Consider the following 23,046-nt stretch of genomic DNA (forward strand, 5'->3'; position numbering starts at 1 on the left):
CAAGAAGTGTAAGGCCATGGCAAAGAGACCCCCTTGTACACCCAACGAGACACAATGCACCACAGGGCATGAAATCCTGTGGGGTTCCTTGAGGGAAATCCTCCTCACAGCACTTCAGAAACTAATCCATGAATAAGACCTGAGCAGACCCTTCTCCCAGCACCAAGCCTTGCAACACCTCTGTGGCAAACACAGAGCAGGACGCTTCAGGGACCACTTTTGTGCCTTGTCCCCTGGTTTTCTTATTTAACTTGTTTGATTGTCTGAAACTAACTTATGGGATCTTCCTGCCAGGGAGTGCTCAGAGCCACGCTCTGCTGGCTGTCAGCAGCTCATCCCAGAAAAGTCATCCCTGAATCAGTTTTGGGAGGATAGGAGGCAGATGTCCTGAGCTGTGACCCTCCTGCTACTCTGAGCACCCATTTTTGGTCATTAAGGAAAGGGCAAGGGGCAATAAACAGGACAGCACTGGAAACAGAGATTCATACCTAAACCTCATTCAGAAGGGAAACACTAAGGCCATTCAGAGACAAATTTCTCTACAAGAAGCTAAGAAGAACACAAGGAGTCTTGCAACACCTCATAACAAACATTCATTTATTGTTTATTTCCCCATATGAATGAATCAACCATCAACCATCTTGGAAACTCCATCACACACAGGGCAGAAAAAGGTTATATACAAGTGGGACACACATCCCCAAAATAAGATGTACAGATTTATCATGGGAACCAAGAGGGAGGGGAGAGGACAAAACCAAAAACAAGGACATTGCAGTCAGACTTTGACTTTCAAGAGATCTCTATCTCCATGTAAGTGGGGTTTTCAACTATTAAATAAATGGCATCTTAAAAATAGAACATTTGACAATTCCAACACATGTATTATTATTTCTTTTAAATAAATATTGCATGGAAATGATGCTTCTTTGCCACCATAGCTGCCTCCTTTCCTTCTGCAACTCAACCATCACCTCTGGTTTTCCTTGGATTAATGGTTTGCTTCTTAATGGCAAATGCTATTTCCTCCACTCTTATGTTTTGGTTTGTGTTTTTATTTATTCTTGTTTGGCTTTTGTTTGTTTTCTGTAAAGGCCTGAATAGGCCCAGATGAAAATGATGATTATCTTTCCTAACCCTTTGCAGGCCTCTGACCTGGCTCAAGGTTGAAATATGATGGCTTTTTAAAAATTACCTATTATTTAAACAGTCTTCTCTGTGTCCTGAAACAAAACATAGCTCCCTGCTATGGAGCTTGGTACCCCCGAGTAGCCCCCCCACAAACCCGTGACACGAACTGCCCATGACCTCATTTCCTGCAAAGCCCAGGGGAGTTTGCCCTAGGAATGGGAGTAGTCCTTGTACGACCGCTTCTGCAGAGCAGCACAGCATATGCTGTCTTTTCCCAGCTGGAAAGAAGCAATTATCAGGAATTCATCTACCTTCTCTGGGCATCTTCTTACTGGCTTTGTTCGCCCGACACCCTCTCATGAGCTTTGCAAAGAGCAGGGCGACAGATAATCCCTATCTGGGCAGCTCAGGACAGGCGAGGACAGGACCTGGAGCACCACACGCTGAGCTGGATACAGGACAGGGGCAGCCACATGCCTGCCTAGTGGGTCCTGGCAGGTGGTTCTCCTGGCTGGGGGAAAGTTGTGAGCCAGTGGCTCTCCAATGGGAACTTGGCCTGACAGCAGGGAGAGACATGGGTGCGCACAAAATGAAAGTACCAGAAGACCCGTGTCCCTGCTACACCTTATGCTTACCCTTAACACTCTGCTACAGTTCTTGCAGGCTCCCACAGTGGTTTTCAGGTTCAATAAAGTTTTCTTTCTTCTTTCCTCCTCCTCAGCTGGTGATCCTAGAAATAGCTTTGTCTAAAGACAAAGTCAGAAGGCAGCATCGATCCACTATTCTAGGATCGAGCTCCAAAGTGCACATTAGCCTTCAGGCTGTCTGCCCATCCCCATGCTTCCTGAGAACAAAATGGTTAACGCTGAGCCTCTCTCTGTCCCTGGCTCACTCCAAGCAGTTGCTGCTCCAGGGAGGAGGAGTGCAAACGAAGTTCGATAGATAAAATGGGGAGGAGGGACACGGACCTTCCTTCAATTTGTTAGGACAGCTCATCCCTGAAATGTACTAAGGCTTTTAACAAAGTGAACATGAAAGGACAGTCCCTTCAGGGTGTGGGAAGACCCAGCCATGATCCCAGCAGTCCTGCACTGCCAGAGAGCTCCCTTGTGCTCGAGACCAGGGCAGAGCTGCAGCCACCCCCTCCCAGAGCTGGGATGACTCCAGGCTTCACTGTGGCACGGGCCATTTCTACAGAAACTACTTTTGGAAACGCAGACCTTTTGCTGATATTTATTTACTGCCCATTTTGATGAGCCTCAAACACATGAGCAGGTATTTTACAAAGGGTATACTGCTGCACGTGTGCAGAAATGTTTGTCCATCGTGAAATTATGTGGAAAAGGGAGAATTTTTTCTTGTAAACACAATTATTTTAAGATACTATCTTTCTCTTCACCAATCCCACAGGTCTGTCAGAGATAGGGTGAGGGATGTGAAAGGGCACCAGAGGGCTAAGGCACACTCATATATGAGGATGGCAGGATGCTGCTGTCACAAAACAAGAAATCTTTGGATAGAGAAGGGTGTCACCTGACTAAACACGCAAATGCCATGGATGTTGTCTTCACTGATACCGTGACAAGGAAAAAATGCTTGCAAACAGTAATTATTCCCTTTCGTGTTCCTTTGACAGGTTTCTAAGTCCCTGGGCCCATCGTACAGCGTGGCTGAGAAAGAGCATGTGAGTTCTCTCCCACATGAAGGAGACTCGCTTTGGTACCAAATCCGGCTCTTAGATATTCATCGAGCCCCCCAATGGTTGCAGGTAAATATCCACATGCAAAATTTGTCTTATGTTCCACATTCAGCCTCTTAGTCCCTCGTTAATCAGAAGCGATTCCTCCCCATGGAAGCTCTCAGACTCAGAACAATGTCCAAGCAATCACACTGACCCAGTGCAGCTTTGCACCCCTACCCCCCAAAATGACAAAAAGCAACCCAACAATGAATCCTCATTGTGACACTCCTCAGAAGAGAGGTAGAGCTGTTCCAACCACACCATGTCATTTTGCCACCCCAGCTATGTTTGGCTTACAAGGCTGAAACTGAGCAAGACCTGTAGTAACACAGTTCGAGTGCCATGGGCATGGATGTGCATGAGAGCACACGGCAAGGAGGACCAAAGCAGCGATGACTTAAAAAGTAAACTTGCAGCACTGAAGGCAGTGGGTTTCCCAGTTCCATCAGCTGGCTGACAAAAGCAAGAGGGTGAGGCTGGAAAGCAGGCAAAGCTGATCCTTCTGCTGTTTTTACTGTAACATAATGCTGTCCGGTGCTGATGAGGTTGCTACTTGCTCTCTGGGGAACAAAGACACCAAAGATTGCATCCGTGCTTGCAAAAACAACTTCTCTGGCACGTTTTCTGGGCACACAACTGCTGTAGGCTGTGGGATGTTGCATAACCACCTCTGGAGGCAGATTTCCTTCTTGTCAGCATCATGTGCAACTCTTGTCCTGCTGGTTATTTGTAATAGAAATGTTTAAAGACCATCAATACATTGGGCCATTCAGACAATTCATTGCACTTCATCATTTTAAAGGAAGGTGCCATCCTCCATCTCTTCTTTTTCAAGGTAGCAAAGTGCTACCCTAAAATAACACAGTTCAAAGGTTTTCCAGTGTAACCAGATAACTTCCAACTTTATTTAAAATATTTTCCCTTGCAGGTGCTTATATTGAATAATAATAAAAAAAAATTAAACTGAGGCTGTTTCTGAGGCTTCAAAAGTGCAAAAAACTTCAAGGTATTTAACCACCTGGAGAACCAGTTAAGGCATATTTGCTTCCAGTCTCAGCCACTGTAATCCCTGTCTGATGTAGTGTACCAGGTCAGTCAGGCTGCTGGTCAGTGCCAGAGCACAGGTCGCTCTGCTGAGTTCAGCAAAAAACTCTGGAAAAAAAGGAAGAAAGAAAACATTTGGTTGGTTTCATACAACAGGCACGTCTGACAGGCGAGGAGAGCAGTGAGGAGCAACAGTAGCAGCACATGGTCAGTTGGCCAGTCCAGTTAAACAGTGTCAATGCAGACAGCTCAGCACTGTTGGAGGGTTGAGAAGCGTAACAAGGGTACACAAGAGGAAAACACACTTGCATGCACATACACACACTGACCCACCTCCTCATGCGCTGTCTTTAAAGGACATCGAGACTCCATGGTAGGTGGACAAAAGTTTGGGTGTTCACACCACAGTCCCTGCTTCGAGCTTTCCCCAAATTTTAAACAGGCCAAATTTGAGTGTCTTTCTGAGTGACACCCAGAAGCACACACAGCTGCCATCAGACTGGTCCCTTTTCTGCATTCATCCTCAAACTTTGGAGACACCATGATTTCTCCACTGAACAGATTTAACAATTTGTGTAGCTTGCCAGGCTATACATCTGATTTGGACTGCTTATAGCTGAGCATGCCAGGCAGATCCCACAGTCCTCCTATCCCGTCACTGACTTCAGGCATAATGCTCCTCCTCTAGCACAGGCAGGAGGAGGTTCTTGCAGCACATCTGAGCCTGCCATGAGGTGCTGGCCAGCTGCAAGCCCTGCTCTGTGCTGGCGATCATCTGTGCAGGTGACCACAAGTTAGGGAAAATTCTCACACCTATTCTTTTACAGTCACCCTTCCAAGACATTCCTGTATGACCAGCCTTCCAGTGACATGGCTTGCCCCAGTCCCTCAGTCTCTCCAGCCTCAATCGTGTTGCCTTTTCAGAAACCAGTCATTCCCAGCTCTGCTTTTTGACACACAAAGATTGAGGCTGCTTGGCTGTGCAAGCAACTCTTCAGAAGCAGAGTGCACAACACTTTCATTTTAATACTTGCCAATTCAGAAGCAGAGAACAGAAGCTTCTGTTTACTAAATCCATGTTTTAAAAAAATTTGTTTACTAAACAACCAGTTACAGCACTGCTCTGAATTACAGCAAGGAGCTGGGTCCTGGTTGTGGACCCACCAGAAAGCACTTCAGCTCTGCACAAGTGACTCGGACATCAGTTACAACTAACTGTTTTTCACTAACTTAGGATTTCCCTGTTTAAAGGATCTTGGTAGCAGAAGGTCACTGCTCTTTCTTCCTCTTCTTATGCCCTATGAATTGCACAAAAGAAGCAAGGATGTGGCCTTTTTTTTTGTTTTATGTTCTCACTCTCTGTACCTCTTCATGTCTCTACACTACACTGAATATCAACAAGTTCCACTTTTCAAATGCCTCCTGAACAGTGACAACAACCACCAAGCCCACATGAGTATTTACTGGTCTCCTGCACAGATCCACTCCCTTGAGAGTATTCACTACTCCAGTCATCATTCCCCTACATTGGAACTGGCCACACAGAGCAGCTTTTGAATTTAGTCCTGATTAATGCAACATTGTGCTCAGGCTGCCCTCCCACACATTTTCCTCTGTGACTCACTGCTCTGGCTTACTAGCAGCATCCCCTGCTGCTTCTGTGTGACAGTCTTTTATCAGCCTTTTGATGACAGAATCCAACATACTACACATGAACTGCTGCTATGAGCATAGATTTGCTCAGAGGACAGCCAACAACTGGTTACTTTATTTAAAGGTGACTTGCAGTGCCTTTTGAATTTCAGCAACTGCCTCATTAGTGTTTTAGAGGGTTTTTACAGCCTTACAACAATTCAGCTAGGCACTGCTTATTTTCTTTTGCAAGTCTCCCAACAGGTCATGGCAATGCATCTCTTCGCCCACAGTGGCTCACAAAACTTTGTGTTTTATGAAAAATGACACTGCAAAGGCCACAGTGGGATGTGGGATGGCAGGTTACAGGCTGAATTGCACCCACCCTGTGGCTTGCACCACAGGACAATACAACATTTTTAACAAAAAAAATCCATAAGATAAAAAAAGTAGCAGCAATTCTAGGAATTGCTACTGGCAAATACTGGGCACGTGCCCAGCAAGGACTCAAATTTAAGTGCTGCTCAGCTTCTCTGCTAGGCAGAGAAGCCAGCTTAACCATTTTCAAGAGAAAACGACCTGGAAGTTTGACAAAAACTAAAACACAAGGCTATAGGCCAAAAAGATGTTTTTAAACAAAGTGAACCAACTCAGAAAAGCTCAGTGCCCGAAGGGCAACTTTTTGTTATGTTTCTTCTGTTACCATGAAGCAAATTGGCTGGTTTCCTGCACTTGATACCCTCATCCCTTAGCTCTTGGACATTTGAGGATGCCAAAACAACCTTTTAATTGGAACACTCACCAATATATCATCATCAAGTATCTCTGCCAATAACCTGCCAATATGCTGTGGCTGTCTAACTCAACATATTTAATGCTTGCTGCACTGAGTGATAGGATTTAAGCAAGTACACATAACCACAACACATGAGACAGAAAAGACAGAGGGAAAAAAAACTTACCCTTATTCTTTCTGGCCAGTGTATCAGCCTTTTCCCAAATTTCATATGCATGGAGAATATAGGAAGTGATGTTGACATAGGAAGAGGTGACACTTGAGATATGAGAGGAGACAGTGACTGTAGAGCCAACGCCGTTGCCAATGCCGTTGTGGCCAGTGCTGTTGCTATCATTTGATCCCAGCTGAGAACTCACAGAACCAGCAGGAGAGGGTATTGGAGAAAGAGGAGAAGGCAAGCCTGTGCTTCTGCAGCAGAAAAGAAACACCATCATGAACATTCAAATTCAGAGCTAAAAGTCTTTCCACAAGGCTGTCTTATGCCAGGAGCTATCCAGTATCATCCAGGCCTGCAGTATGGAGTGGACTGTTGAAAAGTGAGATGCGTTCAGCTACAGCACAAGTAACTGTCCTTCGAGTGCAAGGCCAAGTTTTTGGAAGTGATTTGTGACTCCAAGGACTCCTCGCAACAAAAGAAAATGTGGGACCAGGCATTAGAAAGGGCCACTCATCCACCTTCCAAAACCTACACCTGCTTTTGAAAGTCTTCACCAGATTATCCAAGCGTTTTTAACTAATGCTTTCCATTTCAGGCATGCTGAAGCTCCCCTTCCATGGAGGCTGGAGCTTTCTGACACCTACTCAAAGCAGCCAGGTCAGCCTACACACACTTATTTATAGGCCTAGGGAAGCTAAATGTGGTCAACCTCTCGCCTTCCAGACACAGACTGGCTTCATCACATCACCCCACCACTTCAACCAACCTAATTTTAGTCACTGGTATGACAGGGCTTCCACCACTGCTCTCAAGAGGACATTTACTTTCCTATGAACTGTACTGCGCAAGGTGGCCAAAAAACGTAACTGGAATCAGCACCACTATTTAAGTCCAAACATCCCTCTCTCAGCCACAGAGCATAGAGGGGACAGATGTGGAGCTTGGTAGCTTTCTGCCAAATGCAACTACCACAGGACACAGAAAAGTTTTTTCTTACTCATTATCATTAAAACACAGACACATGACACCACACAAGTTTTTAAATCTTACCTTGCAAAACCCGGAGAAGGTGTTTGTATTACTCTGAAATTACTCTGCAGCAAGGAATAAAAGTCTTGTTAGTTTGGGGCTGTTCAGCTGACATCAGGAACTACCACAGCCATCCATCTGGTAGCTTAGTAATACCTGTGCCCTACCTTGAAGTGGTCGTTCAGGAGTCTAGAATACCTCATTGCAGTGTCTTTTTTGTAACCAAACATTGCCATGTGCAGAATGGACTGGCAGCGCATGCTGTGAACAGAAACACACCCAAGTGTCACTGCTCTCTCTTGTGAGACAGAGGCTGGCATACCTTAGCTGTACTGAAAAGCCAAGAAAGCTCAAAATTTCCTCCTCCTTCTGCTCATCTTAAAAAAAAGACTTGTGAAAAAAAAATCACAAGGGAAAGAAAGAAATGAGGAAGAGCCCTGTCTGTTCTTTTATAGAAACAGGTGCCCAAGCCTCTCAGAGGTGCCAAAGGTTGAGTAAGCCCCCACCCAGAAGTGTCTCAGCCATGTCCAGCTACAGCTTCAGTTACATGGTTCAAACATGGGCAGCCAAATTGCATTCTTTCACCTTAGGTGAAAGCCCTTATGCGCTCTCAAGTTACAAGCAGATCAAATTTTAAAGCCTCTGCCTTCTACACGTGGTCCCTTGTGATCTTCCAGCTTACTTTAGAGATGTTTCAGTTAATTCTACTTTTTATATTGTGGTTTTTAACCTTGCATAACTCTAACTGCCATTCCTTCATCACTGAAAGTAATGGGTCTTTCTATCAAGTCTCAAAACAGAACATAAAGGAACAGAAAAAAACCAGCTACGCACCGTAACACAGCAAAGATTTTTCCATGTGGAGAGACTGAGGAGTCTGCAAATGGTTTCAATGTCATAATGAATCTAAGGAGACAAAATAAACAGAACCTTGTCAGCCATCAGTGTGCTCTGAAGTCCCACTGTTTATGAAAAAACAGTGCATGCCACTACCTCAAAAACCAGTCCAAAGCCTGGAAGCCTGCCCTGACTTCTCAGTCCTGGCACCAAGAACTTTTGTGTGAGCAGAGGACTGTCTCTCCAAATGCCTTGTTTTCCATACAGCAGGAACAGATGTGGTCCCCTATGTGACTCACTCTCCTCTTACACAAATTAAGGGGCAACAAGTAGATGCCCTGTGTGGGCCACCTACAGGCCTGTGGCCCAGAGAAACCAGGAAAAGTTGCCTTCAATCAAGCTGTAAGATCTTTGGGGCACAAACCATTCTTCCACATGACATACTGTTGTTTTGCTTTTTTAAACTGAAATACTACTGAGCTCACATGCACAAGCAACTGCAGATCTGAGTAAAAACTACTTCACCTCCTCAATTGTCATAACCAGTGTCCTCTGGTGCACCTCAGCTGCCTGGCTCAAATGCTGAGGGCGATGTGGTGCTACCTTCTGATAAGCAATGCTGGAACATTTCAATGGATTTGCCTCTGGGGCCTCTGGATGGTCTGTACCTCAGGCACGTACAGCAACCCCAACTCCACTCCATGGTGGGAATCCAGAGGTGTCACAGTTGCAAACAAGCAATGCAACAAATCCTTCCTCTCCAAACATGTTACCAAACCAAATCCTTCCCCTCCAATCATGCTTTGAAAGGCACTTACTTGATGAGAACTATGGTGTCGCTGAGTATGCTGTAGGCTGATTTTGGTTCTAGTGCATCTGATTCTAAGGCAATCCCATATTCGATGAACAAAAGGGCAGCCTCTAGGTACTGAAAGGCCTTTCCAGTCTTGTCAGTCTATTGGGAAGAAAATACTCATTTTTAGTCCAAGACCAAACCCACTTCTCTCAAGTGTACTTGAATTCTTCTTTTCTCCCTGGTTAGGTAGCTTTTGAAGAAAGAAAAAGATCCCAGTCTGGCCTCTGGGTAACAATTAGAGAGTCCTCAGCAGAATCCCTCATGTGATCCCAGTCATCACCTTTGCCTGCTCTGGCTATTTGTATCTCTTCCTCTTACTCAGTGGTTTCCTCAAGTAATTTATTATCTTCATTTTTTTCAGATCTTACTGTCTGGTCTTGGAGGCTTGCCTTCTGAGAAGCAGAGGGGGCCTTCCCACTGCAGTATTCCCTCACTTCATTTTCCCAGGTAAATGGCAAGTAGCAAATGGACATTATCTCATGGAGTCATAATGAGCAAAACAATACGTTCACCATGCACACTGTTACACTGCACAGAACAGAGAAAACCAGTTAGATCTGCCAAGGAAACTTCAAAGTCTTGGTCACTAGGAACACAATAACTGTCAGGGTCCTGACTTTTCCAACTTTTTAAAATATCTGAAAACCAAATGTTCCATCTGTCTTCCAGGGACTATTTTATCGCTCTGCAAAAAAAAACAAAACAGGCCTGCTAACCTCAGACAATGTCGGTTCTGAATCCTGTTCTTTAGAGGGGTTTACACCAAGGAGAAATGTCTGAACATCTGGCAAATAAAACAGCCTCCCAACATATGACTTGAACATAGTTCAATGTGGAGTATGGAAGTCATGTTAGCCAGTGAATGTTATTCCCATGCACACAGGTACTGGGTCTGGATGCAAGAGCTGGTTAATGTTTCTAGCACAGGGCCAAGACTTACCATTGCATCAGCTTTGTGCTTCAGCCTCTGGGCCTGTTCGAAGTAGTATTCCTTTGACTGCTGTCTGAATTGGGGACAGAGAGGAGAAACAAATAGAAGAAGGGTAGGATAATTATCAGCTTTACTTTCATATCTAGAGAATGCTATGGTCCAAACACTCTGTTTTATTAAGCCTGTTACAGTCTGATCAAATACACATTCCAATTATGATAGTTACTAAATGAATGCTGTCTGCACAGAGAAAATTAATTTATTTCTTTAAAAATGCACGTTGAAATAATAATGATAATTCATATTTAGAAATAAAAAACCACCAGAGGTTAGGCTATGGGAGCAAATTTATTTTCTCATTCCTATGGAAAGATAGTAGTTACATCATCCATCATTCCTCAAGTACAGTCCCATAAATACATTTTGATTGAAACATACAGTAAACTTGGTAGCACCACATACTCATCTGAGACCAAAAGACCTTGCATTCAAATTATCTACTTACAAGAGAGATGATACCTAATTTCCAGAGTAGCTTCCCTCAAACCAAGAACTGTTGTAAACCTTTGCTTTGCTGTAAACCTTTGCTTTGTGGTGGGTGGGGTAACTCCAAGTCACCAGAAGCCAGTACAGGGTAGGTGTCACACACCTCTCTCTCTCTACGCCCAAAAGAAGAGCTCATGAAAAAGTAGAAGGGTGTCTGCAGGGCCTGCCTTGTCTCACGTCTTGAGAAATACAGATGAGGGGTGTAAAACAAAAACTTACTTTTCAAACTTGAGTTGAGGTCTTCTTGGCTTGGAGGTACCATTTGGCAAAAAAGGCACTGGGAAAGGCTTTGTGTCATCCCTTGCAGATCCCTGAAAAAGCAAAGAGAGAAACCTGGTTAAAAAGTTATGCTTAAACCAATTCCAATGCCTGGCTTTCCTAAATTTCAAGAGAAAATGTTTATTTGTCCCAGGCATAGACTATTGTCCAGGATCTCCCTCTCTCACCTTCTTCCCCAGCAACCCCTCAAATAATGGAAATGGAAGCTTGGTTTCTGACCTGACTGCTCATAATACTTAACACCATTCAGACTTTTCCAAAGCATGGAAAAATTCAGTAGCAGGTTTCCTTGCACAGGGGCTAGGAGAGCAATAAGGCTGTTTTTTTCAGGGCCACTAGCCAAGGCAGGAATGGGTAAGATCTGTTCACACTTATTTCCAACTAAACCACACAACAGTTGCTGATTCTCCATTAATGACTATATTGCCAGGAAAAAGAAAGCAGTTAAAAGCCTGCTAATACAGCATGCACAGTCTGGCTTAACACAGACACACAACATCATCCTAGACCACACACTCCAAGCCACTAGTCAATAGCCATGTAATTGAATTTTATAACCCAGAAATGCAAAGATCCAGCTGTAAGGATCATGAACAATTTTGTAAACAAGCTGTAAAATATTATACCTCAGTTGCAGTCAATACCCCTGGTTGCTTGTTTCTTATTTTTAAGCAATGCTCTCTTTCTTTTTATAAACACACATTATTTTTCCAGCAATATTGTATTTGCAGTTGCCTACAATCAGAAACCTTGACTAGCATAAACATAAGAATTATGCCTTTGGTGTTTACGTGGTCACTCCTTCTCACTGTGTTTCACTGGTGAGATGAAAACAGATGATGGAAAGTCGCAAAGAAGTTACCAAGCAGGCTTTTGGGCTACCAACATAAGGTCACAGATAGCCATTATATGCTTCCAAGAGCTCTCTCTGGTGGCTGGTTTATCTTCCTTTCTTTTTCATATCCTTAGAGTATGTTTCTAAAGAGAATCACACAGCACCCACGGCTTGCAGGAAAGGTCCCACCGGTTACCCTGGACACCTACTTTGATGCCCTTTGACAGTTCTGTATGGTTTCCCTCCACTTTCCTGTGCTTGGCAGACAGAGGATCCTTGTGGTTGCTCTTGTTCCTGGCAGGGTTATCCGTGGCAGGCAGATCATCAGTGTCGGTTTTGTGTTTCTTTTGGGCCGTCTTGGTTGACTTTGGTGCAGGATGTGCAGTAGATGTGGGTGGCAGTGCTGGGAGCAACACATCTTTCTTCTGGGTTTCAAATGAAGCTTTGGATGCTCTGCAGATGGGAAGCAAATTCATGAATATGATGTACATACACGTAGAGATTTTTTAAAAACTTATTTACATCATGTACCGATTCTGTTTAAATTCCTCTGGACGTGTGAGATGTTTTGTTAATAAAAAGAATCCAACAAACATAAAATGAAACTTCAGGGACTTCATTGTGTATTAGATACCAAAGCTTCACCTACCATCAACATACAAATAAGTTGCTTTTCAAAATAAGCCCCAGAACTTGTCCTCAGAACAAATGCAACTAGAATACCAGGATGTTGCAAAAAAAGGTATCCTTCCAAAACAGCCCTCATTCATTTTCACTGAATGAGGGGGTAATTACGGCAACTCAAATCCCTGGGACAAATCACCCAACAAGGCAAATGAGCTGCAGCACTCCTCCTCTCCCCCTTTTGGTAGACAGTATCTTCTGTGGTCAGAGATACTCACCCTGACACTTCATTCTCTATGTGCTTTGACAGAATTAAACTGAGTTCTTCCTCTAAGACTTGCCAGTTCGACTAGACAACACCTACAAAGTTTAGAGGATTCAACTAATGGAGACTTAAAATGCTCTGCTTTTAAATGGCAGAGATTATCACATTTAATAATACAGAGGCATATTAGATTTCTTATCATCTGAAGTTAGGACGACCAGGGCAGCTCTAAGCAGCACCAAATAGCTCCAAACCTTGTTTCACCACTGCTCAGTTATACATCATTTTTATTCAGCTTCTCAAAGTTTCCAAGAAAACACTGAGCAGTGAATCCCAGCTCATTGACTGCAACATCAGAAGAGGAGGAAATTAAGTTAAACCCAGTGAGAGGGCTCAGGTGTGATGTTGCACATCTTGCCTGATTCTGTTGTGCATGGGACAGTCTTCTCCCCTCTTTCAGCACTCACTTTTCCCATGGGTCGCTACTTACTGCACACATGCTCCCCAGCTTCTCTACCTTGCCACAGCTGATGCTGCACAGAGCACAGAACCATCCCCTGACGTGATCCAGTGCACTGTCTCCCCCAAAATGCATCCTATTCTTCCCACTCCAAAAGCCAGAACATAACTCTAACAGGTGCTCATTTTCACCGAAAAAGAGGAGCAATAAACCCCAGAATTAAAGCTCTTCAATTAATACCACAGTTCAAATAACCCTTCACCCAACTAAATGTTCATCCCAATGCTTCAGTGCTTTCAGATACGTCAGTGTTTTCTGTGCAGAAAAGCTGTTTACTCCTGTTGTCAGGACACAAACCTCAGCACTACATACCAATCCAAACCCACACCTCAAATTCAAGCCACAAGCAAGCAGGAATTGAAGGCAGCAGCCCATGACTGATGCATGAATCTTCCCTCTTGGGAACACTGCCCAGTTGGAGACCTGCTCTCGGAAGCATTCACTCTAGCTAAGACCTAGCCAAAATTCTGGCAGTGCCCTGGTATGCAAATTACAGGGTAAGCTTTGGCAGATCTACCAGAACACTGCAAATGCTGTGCTGGGATAAATGAGAAATTCCTGGCCACAAAGGCCACCTGGAATTCCAGACAGTCAGGACTCAAAAGGCACGCTGGTTATGTTTCTGTCGGGTCACAAAGAATAAAAAGACAAATGCAACAAGATGATTTTAGCGGAGAAGTGAAATGTTCCGTGTTTTCTTTAGTGGTTGCTTCCACGATGTAAAGACAAATCTACAGCAGATTGAGTTTCAGAAGACACATTATGTTAGAAGCAAAATCATGAGCGGAAGGACAAGAGATACAGTTCCTTGCTTTAACCTTATAAAGAAAGACTTAGCTTTATGCCTCTTTTGCCATCCCACCACCATATACTCACTTCAGTTTACTGGAGTCTTTGTTAGTTGAAGACTGCAATGATTTTGTTTCTTTTTCTGATTTCTTTTTCTTTCTATCAGTCTCCTCCTTCTCTTCCCTCTAACAGGAAGGGGAAAAAAAAAAATCACTCAAGTTTTCAAAGTTCACATAAAGTACAGACCAATACAGCTAAGTTTGATTGATTTTGCTTAAAAAAAAAAGAAAAAACAAGATATCGGAACCGACAAAGTAGAAACCCACAGTGCAGCAGATATAGATTTCAGGCTCACTGACAGTAACCTAAAATGGCATTTTATCTACTTTTGCTTGTATGGATTGATTGTTTTGTAGTGGCAGGGATGGAACTGCTAAACCTGTTGCTGCTAATCAAAAAAATCAAAAGTAATCAAAGGTAAGGCACTTGCACGTGAGTTAGATCCCCCAAATGTGCAGGGGAGGTTGGTTTTTATTAATAAGAATCTGATATAGGTGAAATTTTTAAACAGTCAGTTACAATCTGGAGACCCCGGAACTGGATGCAGTACTCAAGGGGGGGTTTCACCAGAGTGGAGTAGAGGAGCAGAATCAGCTCTCTCAACCTGCTGACCACACACCTTTTGATGCAGCCCAGGATAGGGTTGGCTTTTTGGGCTGCAAGCGCACACTGCTGGGTCATGTCCAGCTTCTCATCCACCAAAACCCCCCAAGCCCCTTCTTTGCCAGGCTGCTCTCAGTGAGGTCTTCTCCCTGTCCTGTACCCATACCCATGTTTGGGACACATCCAGGCTTATGTCACTCAATGGGTTGTGCTGTGACACAGAGTCTACCTCTGGCAGTGTGCTCAGGACAAGCCTCCAGCACTGAGATCATGTCCTTAAATTATTTTTCAGGTTGGTCTCCACACTACCATGAAAGACAGCTGTACCTGGCCCAGCTGGCTGCCATGAAGCCTGAGCCTCCGATGATACCTGATGCCCACTGACGGGACGGACAGTGAGACTCTGAAGTGCATTTTCCTGAAGTTGGGCACTGAGATTGCAAGGGAAGACAGGCCTAACATCAAATAGCTTCTCTCCTGGGTTTTTCAGACAACAGAAGAAGTGACAAACTGACTGGCTGTTTTCCTTTCTCCCTCTGCTCTGCAAGAGAGGGAACTGCTGGAGTCTCTCAAATTTCTTCACCATTTCCCTGTTCTTCTCAATTCTCCCCCACAACCACAGGAAATTCAGAAAATGACAAAACTAAACGAAACCCACACAGGAACCATGGTTATTCACCCACCCATGCTGAGCCACCTGCTCTCTGGGGAGCAAAAAGGTAGACAGGCACTGAAATATCCACAGAGAATACCCATTCACCAAAGGGCCTGCAGCCAACTCTTTGTGCAGCTAAAGCAGCTGGCTGGAGGTACATTCATAGTTCCCCTTGGGAGTCAGCTTTCCAAAAGCACTTGTGAGCAACAACCAGTTCAGTTAAATACAGGGCTGTAATTCAAGGGAAAATGACTGTTATTGCTGAGGGACTCTGCAAAAGGGTTTCTGGAAAGCCCCTTACATCTCTAAAGCATCATCATCACCACAAGCATTACAGCAGCTCCAGGGAAAACCAAACAAGTTTTCTACCTATTTATCCAAGTGCTGAGATCCAAAGCAGGGTTTTGTGACAGATGTTACCATGAGCAAGCCTGGTCCAGTTAAAAGTCTGCATTTCCAGAAAAGCAAAAGGCACAGGGCCATTGCCATCACCTCTGGCAATAACATAGTTCCCACCTGCAGAATTCATCCCTCCTGCAAGCAATCACAACTGCTTCATGGAAATAAATGACTTCACACAGGAAAAGACTACACTACTCAGACTGAGGTTGCATGGCTCAAGGCAGCAGAAGGTGCACCCATGGGCAAAACTGAAAACCACAGACCAGAGTGTCCTGGGTCAGTTCTCTCTCTTGGCACTCCACAAACTGCAGGCCGGGTGCTCTCCCAAAGCAGACTAAATGCATAGTGCAGGTGACTGCACAGACCGGGATGTGCTTCAGGAACTGCACTGCTTTTAATGGAGTGGCATGGGGAGGGGGCACCACTGCCCTGCAAAGCTCTTGCTTGGGTTGAAAGCCAGAGAAACCCATCAACACTGCCAGGGGGCTGGTCAGCCATATGCTGACATAGCCTGCTGCTGAAAGCTTCTCCAATGAAGGAAGGCTGAGGTTTTGTTGTCTGAGAAAACTAGGATTTAAAAAAAAAAACACAGCAAAAAATACTTTAAAATACCAAAGCATGTTAGACAGCTGACAGGGTTTTTCATTCACTCAGGAGGGGATTTGAAACCAACAAGCAATTGCAGACAGTTTTGATCCACATTCTCCTTAGAAGTGTGTTAACAGCTTTATAGGAGGAGCATAATGGCTCATTATAACCATCATCACAGGTATGAAGTGGAAACTCCACAGGGGTTTTTGAAACACCACATTGGTCCTGGTACAAACCCACTTTGCTCTCCACCTCTCACCTTCCTCTTTTGAAGGGACTCCTCAGGAGTGTCTGTGGCTTTCCTCTTCAAGTCCTGCTTTCTTGAACCAGGGAGGTCCTTGGTCTCTGTTCTCTTCTGGTGTCGGTCTTTCCTGGGGGGCTGAGGGACTTTTGCCAGGTGACGGAGATCTATTTTCACCACAAGGCGGTGAAGGGTTGGGGGGTCCCTCACTGGTGAGAGCAACTTCTCCCCAAGAGGCAAAGGCAGTTTCTCCTTGTGCAAATCCTGAGGCCTGTGGCTGCTGGTCCTGATTGGGGTTGTGCCCTGGCCTTGAGGAAGGGGAATGAGAGCATTGCATGTCTGGGCATCTTCCATGAGCTTGGGGTCCAAGAAGGATTTGGTGTTGGCCTGGTAGGAGCCCTTGTGCTTTCTCTTCTCAAAGGGCTCTTGAGGTGCTGACTTCAGGTCTTTTCTGTCAGTGGATTTTGGCTTGACTATTTTTTTGACTTTCAGCTTGTCCTTGGAAGACTGGTCTCTGACCTCCAAAGGACCAGGGTCACTCTCCACCTTCAGGCCTCTCTTGGACCCCTCATGCACCAAGGGCTTGCTGGGCCTTTTGATACCTACAGTCTGTCTGGGCAAGGGCTCCTCGGTGGGAACAGGGGGCTTCTGGCAGTTGCGTTTTGTTGGAAGATGAGTGTCCCGAGGAGCCCTGGTCACTTGGGTCTTGTGATGAGGCTCCCTTGGCTCAGCATGCCTATGGGAGGAATTGCTGCTGAAGCCCTGCTCCTGCTTCTTGCCCTCCTCATGTCCATCCCCACAGGCAATTTCACTGAGACTCTCTGTTGGCACTGCTGGTGGGTTCACCTTGGTCAGCCAGTTGTCGAGCTGCCACTTATTAGAAGTTGGTGGCTCAGGCTGCAGACAAAAAGAGAAAGGAAGGATTCAAGACTGATGCCCTTATGAGCTGTTTCCATCCTAGCACAGCTTACCAGAGCCCAGAGACTACTGCCTGTAGGCCTTAAAGTGTGTAATTTTGCACAAGAACTGACTATAAACAAATTGGTCACATACACTGACTTGATCTAGAGCATCATGGACGGACAGCTTGCTGAATAAATAAAGCATAAAATAGTCAATGGCAAATAGCTAGGACTTCACTGGAGTGAAGTCTTAAAGGGTCTTAAAACTTAGTATTTTTAGGAAAACCAGGCAGAATTTGGTAAAAGAGGAGAAGTATAATATCTGTTTCCTTCCAAAGACACTCATATTGCAGTGGGCAAAGTCTGTAACTGAACCAGAGGGTAAAGAGTATTGGGGTGAGATGGAAAGATAGGCCTTCTCAAAGTTTATTTTCAGCACATAAAATTCTCCTTGTTCATGCACTTCTAAGGTAAAAGAAAAGAAAGCTAGAACTGGGGCAGGGGAGGAGAAATAAATTACAAGTTTTCTGGGCCTTGTTAAGAGTACTTCAGAATTGCCAGTATATCGTTTTACATCAGTTGTGCTCTGCAGATATAACCATGCACTTCACACTGGCCTAAGAATGTTTTGCAAGCTGGAGGAACCGTCTGAAAGCAGGAGACATAAGCACTTCTGCAGCACATTTCTAAAAAAATGCATGGTCTCAACTGTGAAACTTTAAGATACCAATTTCTGTTGGTCCGCTTTCCCCAGTAAAAGCCTCAGAAACGCCAGTGCAGCACTATCCAAGCCAAATTCAACAGAAGCAAGACTAAGCACATTCCAGCCCTTCCTGCAGGTCTGATCCCTTCAGCTGTGACCTGGGAGAAGTTGAATCTGTCACTCAGGCACAGGAGCTGCAGAAACAACCCAATGCCTTGGCACCCAGAAATGCTGCAGACACCCCAGGCCAGCCATGCTTCTCATCTGCAACTCGCTTGTGTCTCGCCAGTGAGTGCTAGACAATGATGCCAAAGGAGAGGGGAGAATACTTCAAGGTTAGGCATCTGAAAGTCTAATTACGTTGTTTCTAAGGGTTATTTAATCGAAAAACTCTAGAAGGGAAGCAAAGGGCAAGAAAAGTATGGTGATGCAGCAAAAACGTCAAGGGGGCACCCAAACAATGACAGTGTTTCTGTCCTGACTGCACTGAGACAGCAGAGAGGCAGGAGGCTGTGTTAAGCAGTCTCTAGGTTCTATTTGCATTCACCTCAGGTGCTGGTGCTCTTGGAGGGTCATTCACTTCACTGTCACTGGAGTGGCTCTCTGTCTCCGAGTCTGAGGAGCTCTCTGAGTCACTGGTGCTCCCTGACTCTGAGCTGCTGGAATGTGCTGATGCCACACTCTTGGGCTGAGACTGTAAGGAACTGCAAGGCCACCATGAGATAAAATTAGAAAGCAGCACGGGTGAAGGTTACTTACTTACTATATTGACATGTCAGTATTCAAAAATAAAACTGAAACCCTGTGTTTTGGCACTGAGACAAGAGGGGAGAAGGCCAGAGGAATGTACTGTCACACTCAAAAAATAAAGAACTGGAATAAAAAAATCACTGGAAATAATAAAACCTTCAACTCCAGCCCAGCCAAACATGTAAACAGGATGCCACTGCTACAGTGCAAAGCTTCATTTAGCAAAGCGAATTTTAAAAACCCACCAAAAGTGACCAGTGCTTTTTCTGAAAGTCCCAACAAAATGAAAAATTTCCAAAGAAGGTGAACAAGACAGAAACATATGCTCCAGGATGGTTTCTGGTTTTTCTATTCATCCCCCTGAAGTTTTCACTTCTACATTTGTTTTACTTGGTCAAGCTGCTGTAACCACTTCATTAACAGTCACACCAAGCTGCAGCATTTCTTGCAACGCCCTCCTCTAAACAAGTGTTTTCCTCCACACTGACAATGGGAGTGGATGGAACTGAGGGAAAGCTGCCACTTTTATGCACAGCTTTTTTTTTTTTTTTTTTTTTTTTTTTTTTTTTTTTTTTTTTTTTTTTTTTTGCAATGGGCTTACAAAATTAAAATATTGATTTTTTAATTTATTTTTTTTTTTACTTTGCAAATGGTTTCCCACATCAATATCAACACACTTGTATGATTTGGAGGCATGCTCCTTGCTGATCCAAGACTGGTATCGTGAGAACACTCCTATTTTAACAGTTTGCAGACACACAGATTGTGCCAAAAATCAGTGTGCTCTTCTGCAAGTCTGACTTTGTAGGTCATTATCATGTGCTTGAAGAATATAGATATCAAGCCAAAAATGTATGTCAGGGCTCTCCTACAGGAAAAATTCTGGGCTCCTCCACCTTTCTTCCTCTAATGCTGGCAGTTTTCAGTCTACCTTGAATATTGCTTCTGACCAACAACACATGGCGGGAACTGGTTACAATCTGCTGCCTTATCAGGAGGAGCTGAAACAGTTTCAGTGAGTTTTTCTAACCCACTTGGCTGTTTGTGCTTCTTTATGAACTACAACTGGACTTGCACCTCACCCATCGCTACTACAATAGAAAATCCTGTTACCCCCAGTGTGATCTGCATACACACAGGTGGAGGGGAAGAGGAAAAAAGAAGGGAGCAGTAGAGGAAATACAGTTCTGATTCATAGGCAAAATCCAGTACGAAATTAAATTATTCACTTCTAATTGGAGCTTTCCAGAAAACCCCACACACTTAAAGCTGACTTTCAACAGCAGCCAGAAACCAAAGCCTATAGCTACCAGAGAAAGCAGGAACCCTTACCCATCTACCCCATATATAGAAAGTAGTTTTGTTTTTCTCCTTATTTGGTCTAGCTAGTAGTTTGGGAACAAACCTGTACCTTGGAGGAGTAAGTGAAGATGGTGACTTTTCAACAACCTGTTTTGTTCACAAAAACAAAGAGGAGAGGGGGAGGAAAGGTTAGCTCAGGGAACTCAGAACAATGCAACAAGTGGTGATGATTTAAAGGGAAGTCTGTGTGCCTAGTGTATAAAACATCTAAAACCAACTTGGTCGTCACCACTCTCTTCACTATCACTGAGCTGCAGGTCGTCCTGGAGCATTCTGAAAGAAAACCAGAAGGTAAATATCAGCCAAGGCAGACACATTTTCAAGCAGAAGACACTGAAAAATACTTGGTTTGTGTTTGCCAAAACAAATCAACCTCTCACATAATTTTTGAACATGTGGCATGCTTGAACTACTAAAACCTGTCAACACCTGAATGAATGGTTAAAATGCCTTTTTTTTTTCTTTTTTACTCTGTTTTTCAACTGACCTTGGGATATTTTGCAATGGAGGCCCATAGCAATGGCTGCCATCTACAGAAAACAAAGACCAAGTTTTGTGAGGGGAATCCTCTTCAGAGAAGGCTATCTAGCAGACTAGCACAGGGTGGAAGAAGTCTGAACCTTGTCCAGGAAGAGATTCTCACGCTCTCAGCCCACACTGGCTCCCCAAGGGACCGAAAGCATCGTCTTTGCACCAGAAGCTGCGCATGTTCACGCTCTCTGCACTCAGGGGTTGCGAATATTTCTCCTGTCACAGGGGTTCTCATTTTGCTGCTGAAGTCTCCTATCACATATATGTGAGTAAATGCCAAGGTCAAGCCCACCTCCTATTTCTTCTCTGCACAATGAACTTTATGCTCCTGCACATCCTAGCAGTAACTGTACCGTTGAGCAGTTTGGATACCCAAAGCAGTTTACAACTGGGGAGGTATGAGCTCTGTTTTACTACTGCTGGCAAAGGGAGTAGGCTGCCTGCAAATGCTTCCAGAAATATCACTTAGTTCTCTGCCTGTAGGTGGTAACTACTGTTGCAATTTCAATATATTACTAAAGTCCTTATAAGGCTGAAAGGGAAGGATTTTCAGGAAGGGACCCAAAGTTCTCCCATATTGTTATTCCCCTCTTTGGCAATAATGCAAGCATCCCAAAAGGATGCTGGAAAATAGGCAAAAGTCTTGCTGTTCAAAAGTATAGTTATTCAAATCTTGAAACTTCTCAACCCAGAGAATTACTCAAGTGCCCTTCTAAAAATTGGATAAAAAGCTTGGGAACTGAGGCAGGGATTTTAATCAGTCAGGTCAAAATTCTGTGTATTTCAACCTCATTTCAAACTAAGAAGTTTCTCACAGAGAGCCCTTATGGCTAAATAAGAAAAACAAGCCTCCAACTCCTCATGACAATATGTTTTACAGCAAGAAAACAAATATAAATGATGCCCAGTGAACTACATCGCACTGAAAAAAGGTGGAGAAAGTTGGTGCTTGCTTTGTTCAGGCATTTTGACTCATTCCCCTGTGATTATGCTCTATTGCTTCATTTCCTCGCACACCTTCTCAGTAGAAATCACCTCTTGTCTCTTCTTTTAGAGTAAACACTGAAGGAAAGTGCTATGAAACACCACCTTGGAAAACAAGACCCCTGAATTTCCTACAGAAGGCAAAGAGCTCGCAGCCTACAGAAATCCTGCACTAGAGAGGGCTAGAGCCGAAGCTCACTGCCAGACAGATGAGGCACAAAAAGGAAAAAAAGAACAGTAACAATACAGACACTCTCCACACTTCTGGGCAGTTTGGCCAAATGTCTACTGGCATCTCAATGAATTCTTTTTATTTTCTTTTACAACTCCTTAGGGGTTGCTAAAATGTTCTGAAAGTGGTTTTGGTTGGGTTTGTTTTGTTTTGTTCTGCTTTAAGACATCGTGGACTACAGATTTATTTCCTTTAGAGGTAAAAGGATAACCATAGAATCATAGAATTGTTTGGGTTGGAAGGGACCTTAAAGATCAGCTAGTTCCAACCCCCTGCCATGAACAGGGATGTGCAAAGAAGCTACCTAGGTCTTCTTTTAAATCTGATTTAACTGTAATAAAATGCCCTTTCCACAGGAGTTGCTGGTAAATAAAATGCATCAGCATAAAAGAACACTGCAACTATTTAATTTAGGATCAAGGAAGAACAATAAAACTTCAAAAGTCATACTTTTTCAAGAATAGACAAAGTCACTTTCCCCAAAACAAGTTTTCAACAAATTGTTACCAGCCTAGTTAAAAAAAAATAAAATCTGCCTTAATGATGCTTTAATTAGCTCACAAATTAATAGATGCCAAGTTTTCATTTGCAGGACCTGTTCATTTGCAGCTTATATATACACCATTAATCTCCCTGTAAAGCTATTTAAAAAGAGCTCTTTTAGAGAAAGAAGCAGCACAAAAATGAATATCATTTGCCAAACAACCCCACTGAAAGCACAGGCTGGCCCCCCTCTGCTAGCCAGGTTAAAGATGTATCATCAAGAATGAGCTGGCATCTCCCCTTTTAAAAGAAGGGCTGTTTTCATTCCAGTGCAGCCAGGTGCGAACTTCGGGGCTGCATCCAAGAATAAAAGCCATCTGGGAAACCCTCGCACGCTCTGAAAAGCTGAATGCTTAATTTGGGTGGACAGATGCCTTGGGATTTCAACTTCTAATTAACCAGCACAAATGCTGTTTGTTTTCAGCCAGCTACACTTTGCAACACAAGCTACTCCAGGCAGCTGAATTTCCAG

At 44.0% G+C, this 23,046-nt stretch overlaps 1 protein-coding gene across 2 annotated transcripts in view; it reads right to left on the reverse strand.

The window, feature by feature from the left end:
• Positions 1–1,267: 1,267 nt before the first annotated feature.
• AFF1 (AF4/FMR2 family member 1) overlaps positions 1,268–23,046 on the reverse strand; it is a 75,118-nt gene continuing 53,339 nt past the window's right edge. Inside the window, exons 8-21 of one of the 2 annotated variants that reach the window (XM_027721068.2) lie at positions 20,503–20,557; positions 20,334–20,371; positions 18,720–18,876; positions 16,586–17,464; positions 14,103–14,200; positions 12,027–12,270; positions 10,923–11,014; positions 10,167–10,230; positions 9,189–9,325; positions 8,368–8,439; positions 7,701–7,794; positions 7,555–7,598; positions 6,511–6,755; positions 1,268–4,024 (exon numbers count right to left, since the gene is read on the reverse strand). In XM_027721068.2, the coding sequence (XP_027576869.2) occupies positions 3,903–4,024; positions 6,511–6,755; positions 7,555–7,598; positions 7,701–7,794; positions 8,368–8,439; positions 9,189–9,325; positions 10,167–10,230; positions 10,923–11,014; positions 12,027–12,270; positions 14,103–14,200; positions 16,586–17,464; positions 18,720–18,876; positions 20,334–20,371; positions 20,503–20,557 (2,341 nt within the window). In that variant the 3' untranslated portion in view covers positions 1,268–3,902. Of the gene's footprint in view, positions 4,025–6,510; positions 6,756–7,554; positions 7,599–7,700; positions 7,795–8,367; positions 8,440–9,188; positions 9,326–10,166; positions 10,231–10,922; positions 11,015–12,026; positions 12,271–14,102; positions 14,201–16,585; positions 17,465–18,719; positions 18,877–20,327; positions 20,372–20,502; positions 20,558–23,046 lie in introns of both variants that reach the window. The other variant, XM_039391048.1, reaches the window with a different exon arrangement.

The sequence above is a fragment of the Pipra filicauda genome, unplaced genomic scaffold (assembly GCF_003945595.2).
Source record: "Pipra filicauda isolate LSUMZ 115617 unplaced genomic scaffold, ASM394559v2 scaffold8_size5757611_pilon, whole genome shotgun sequence".
Lineage (NCBI taxonomy): Eukaryota > Metazoa > Chordata > Aves > Passeriformes > Pipridae > Pipra > Pipra filicauda.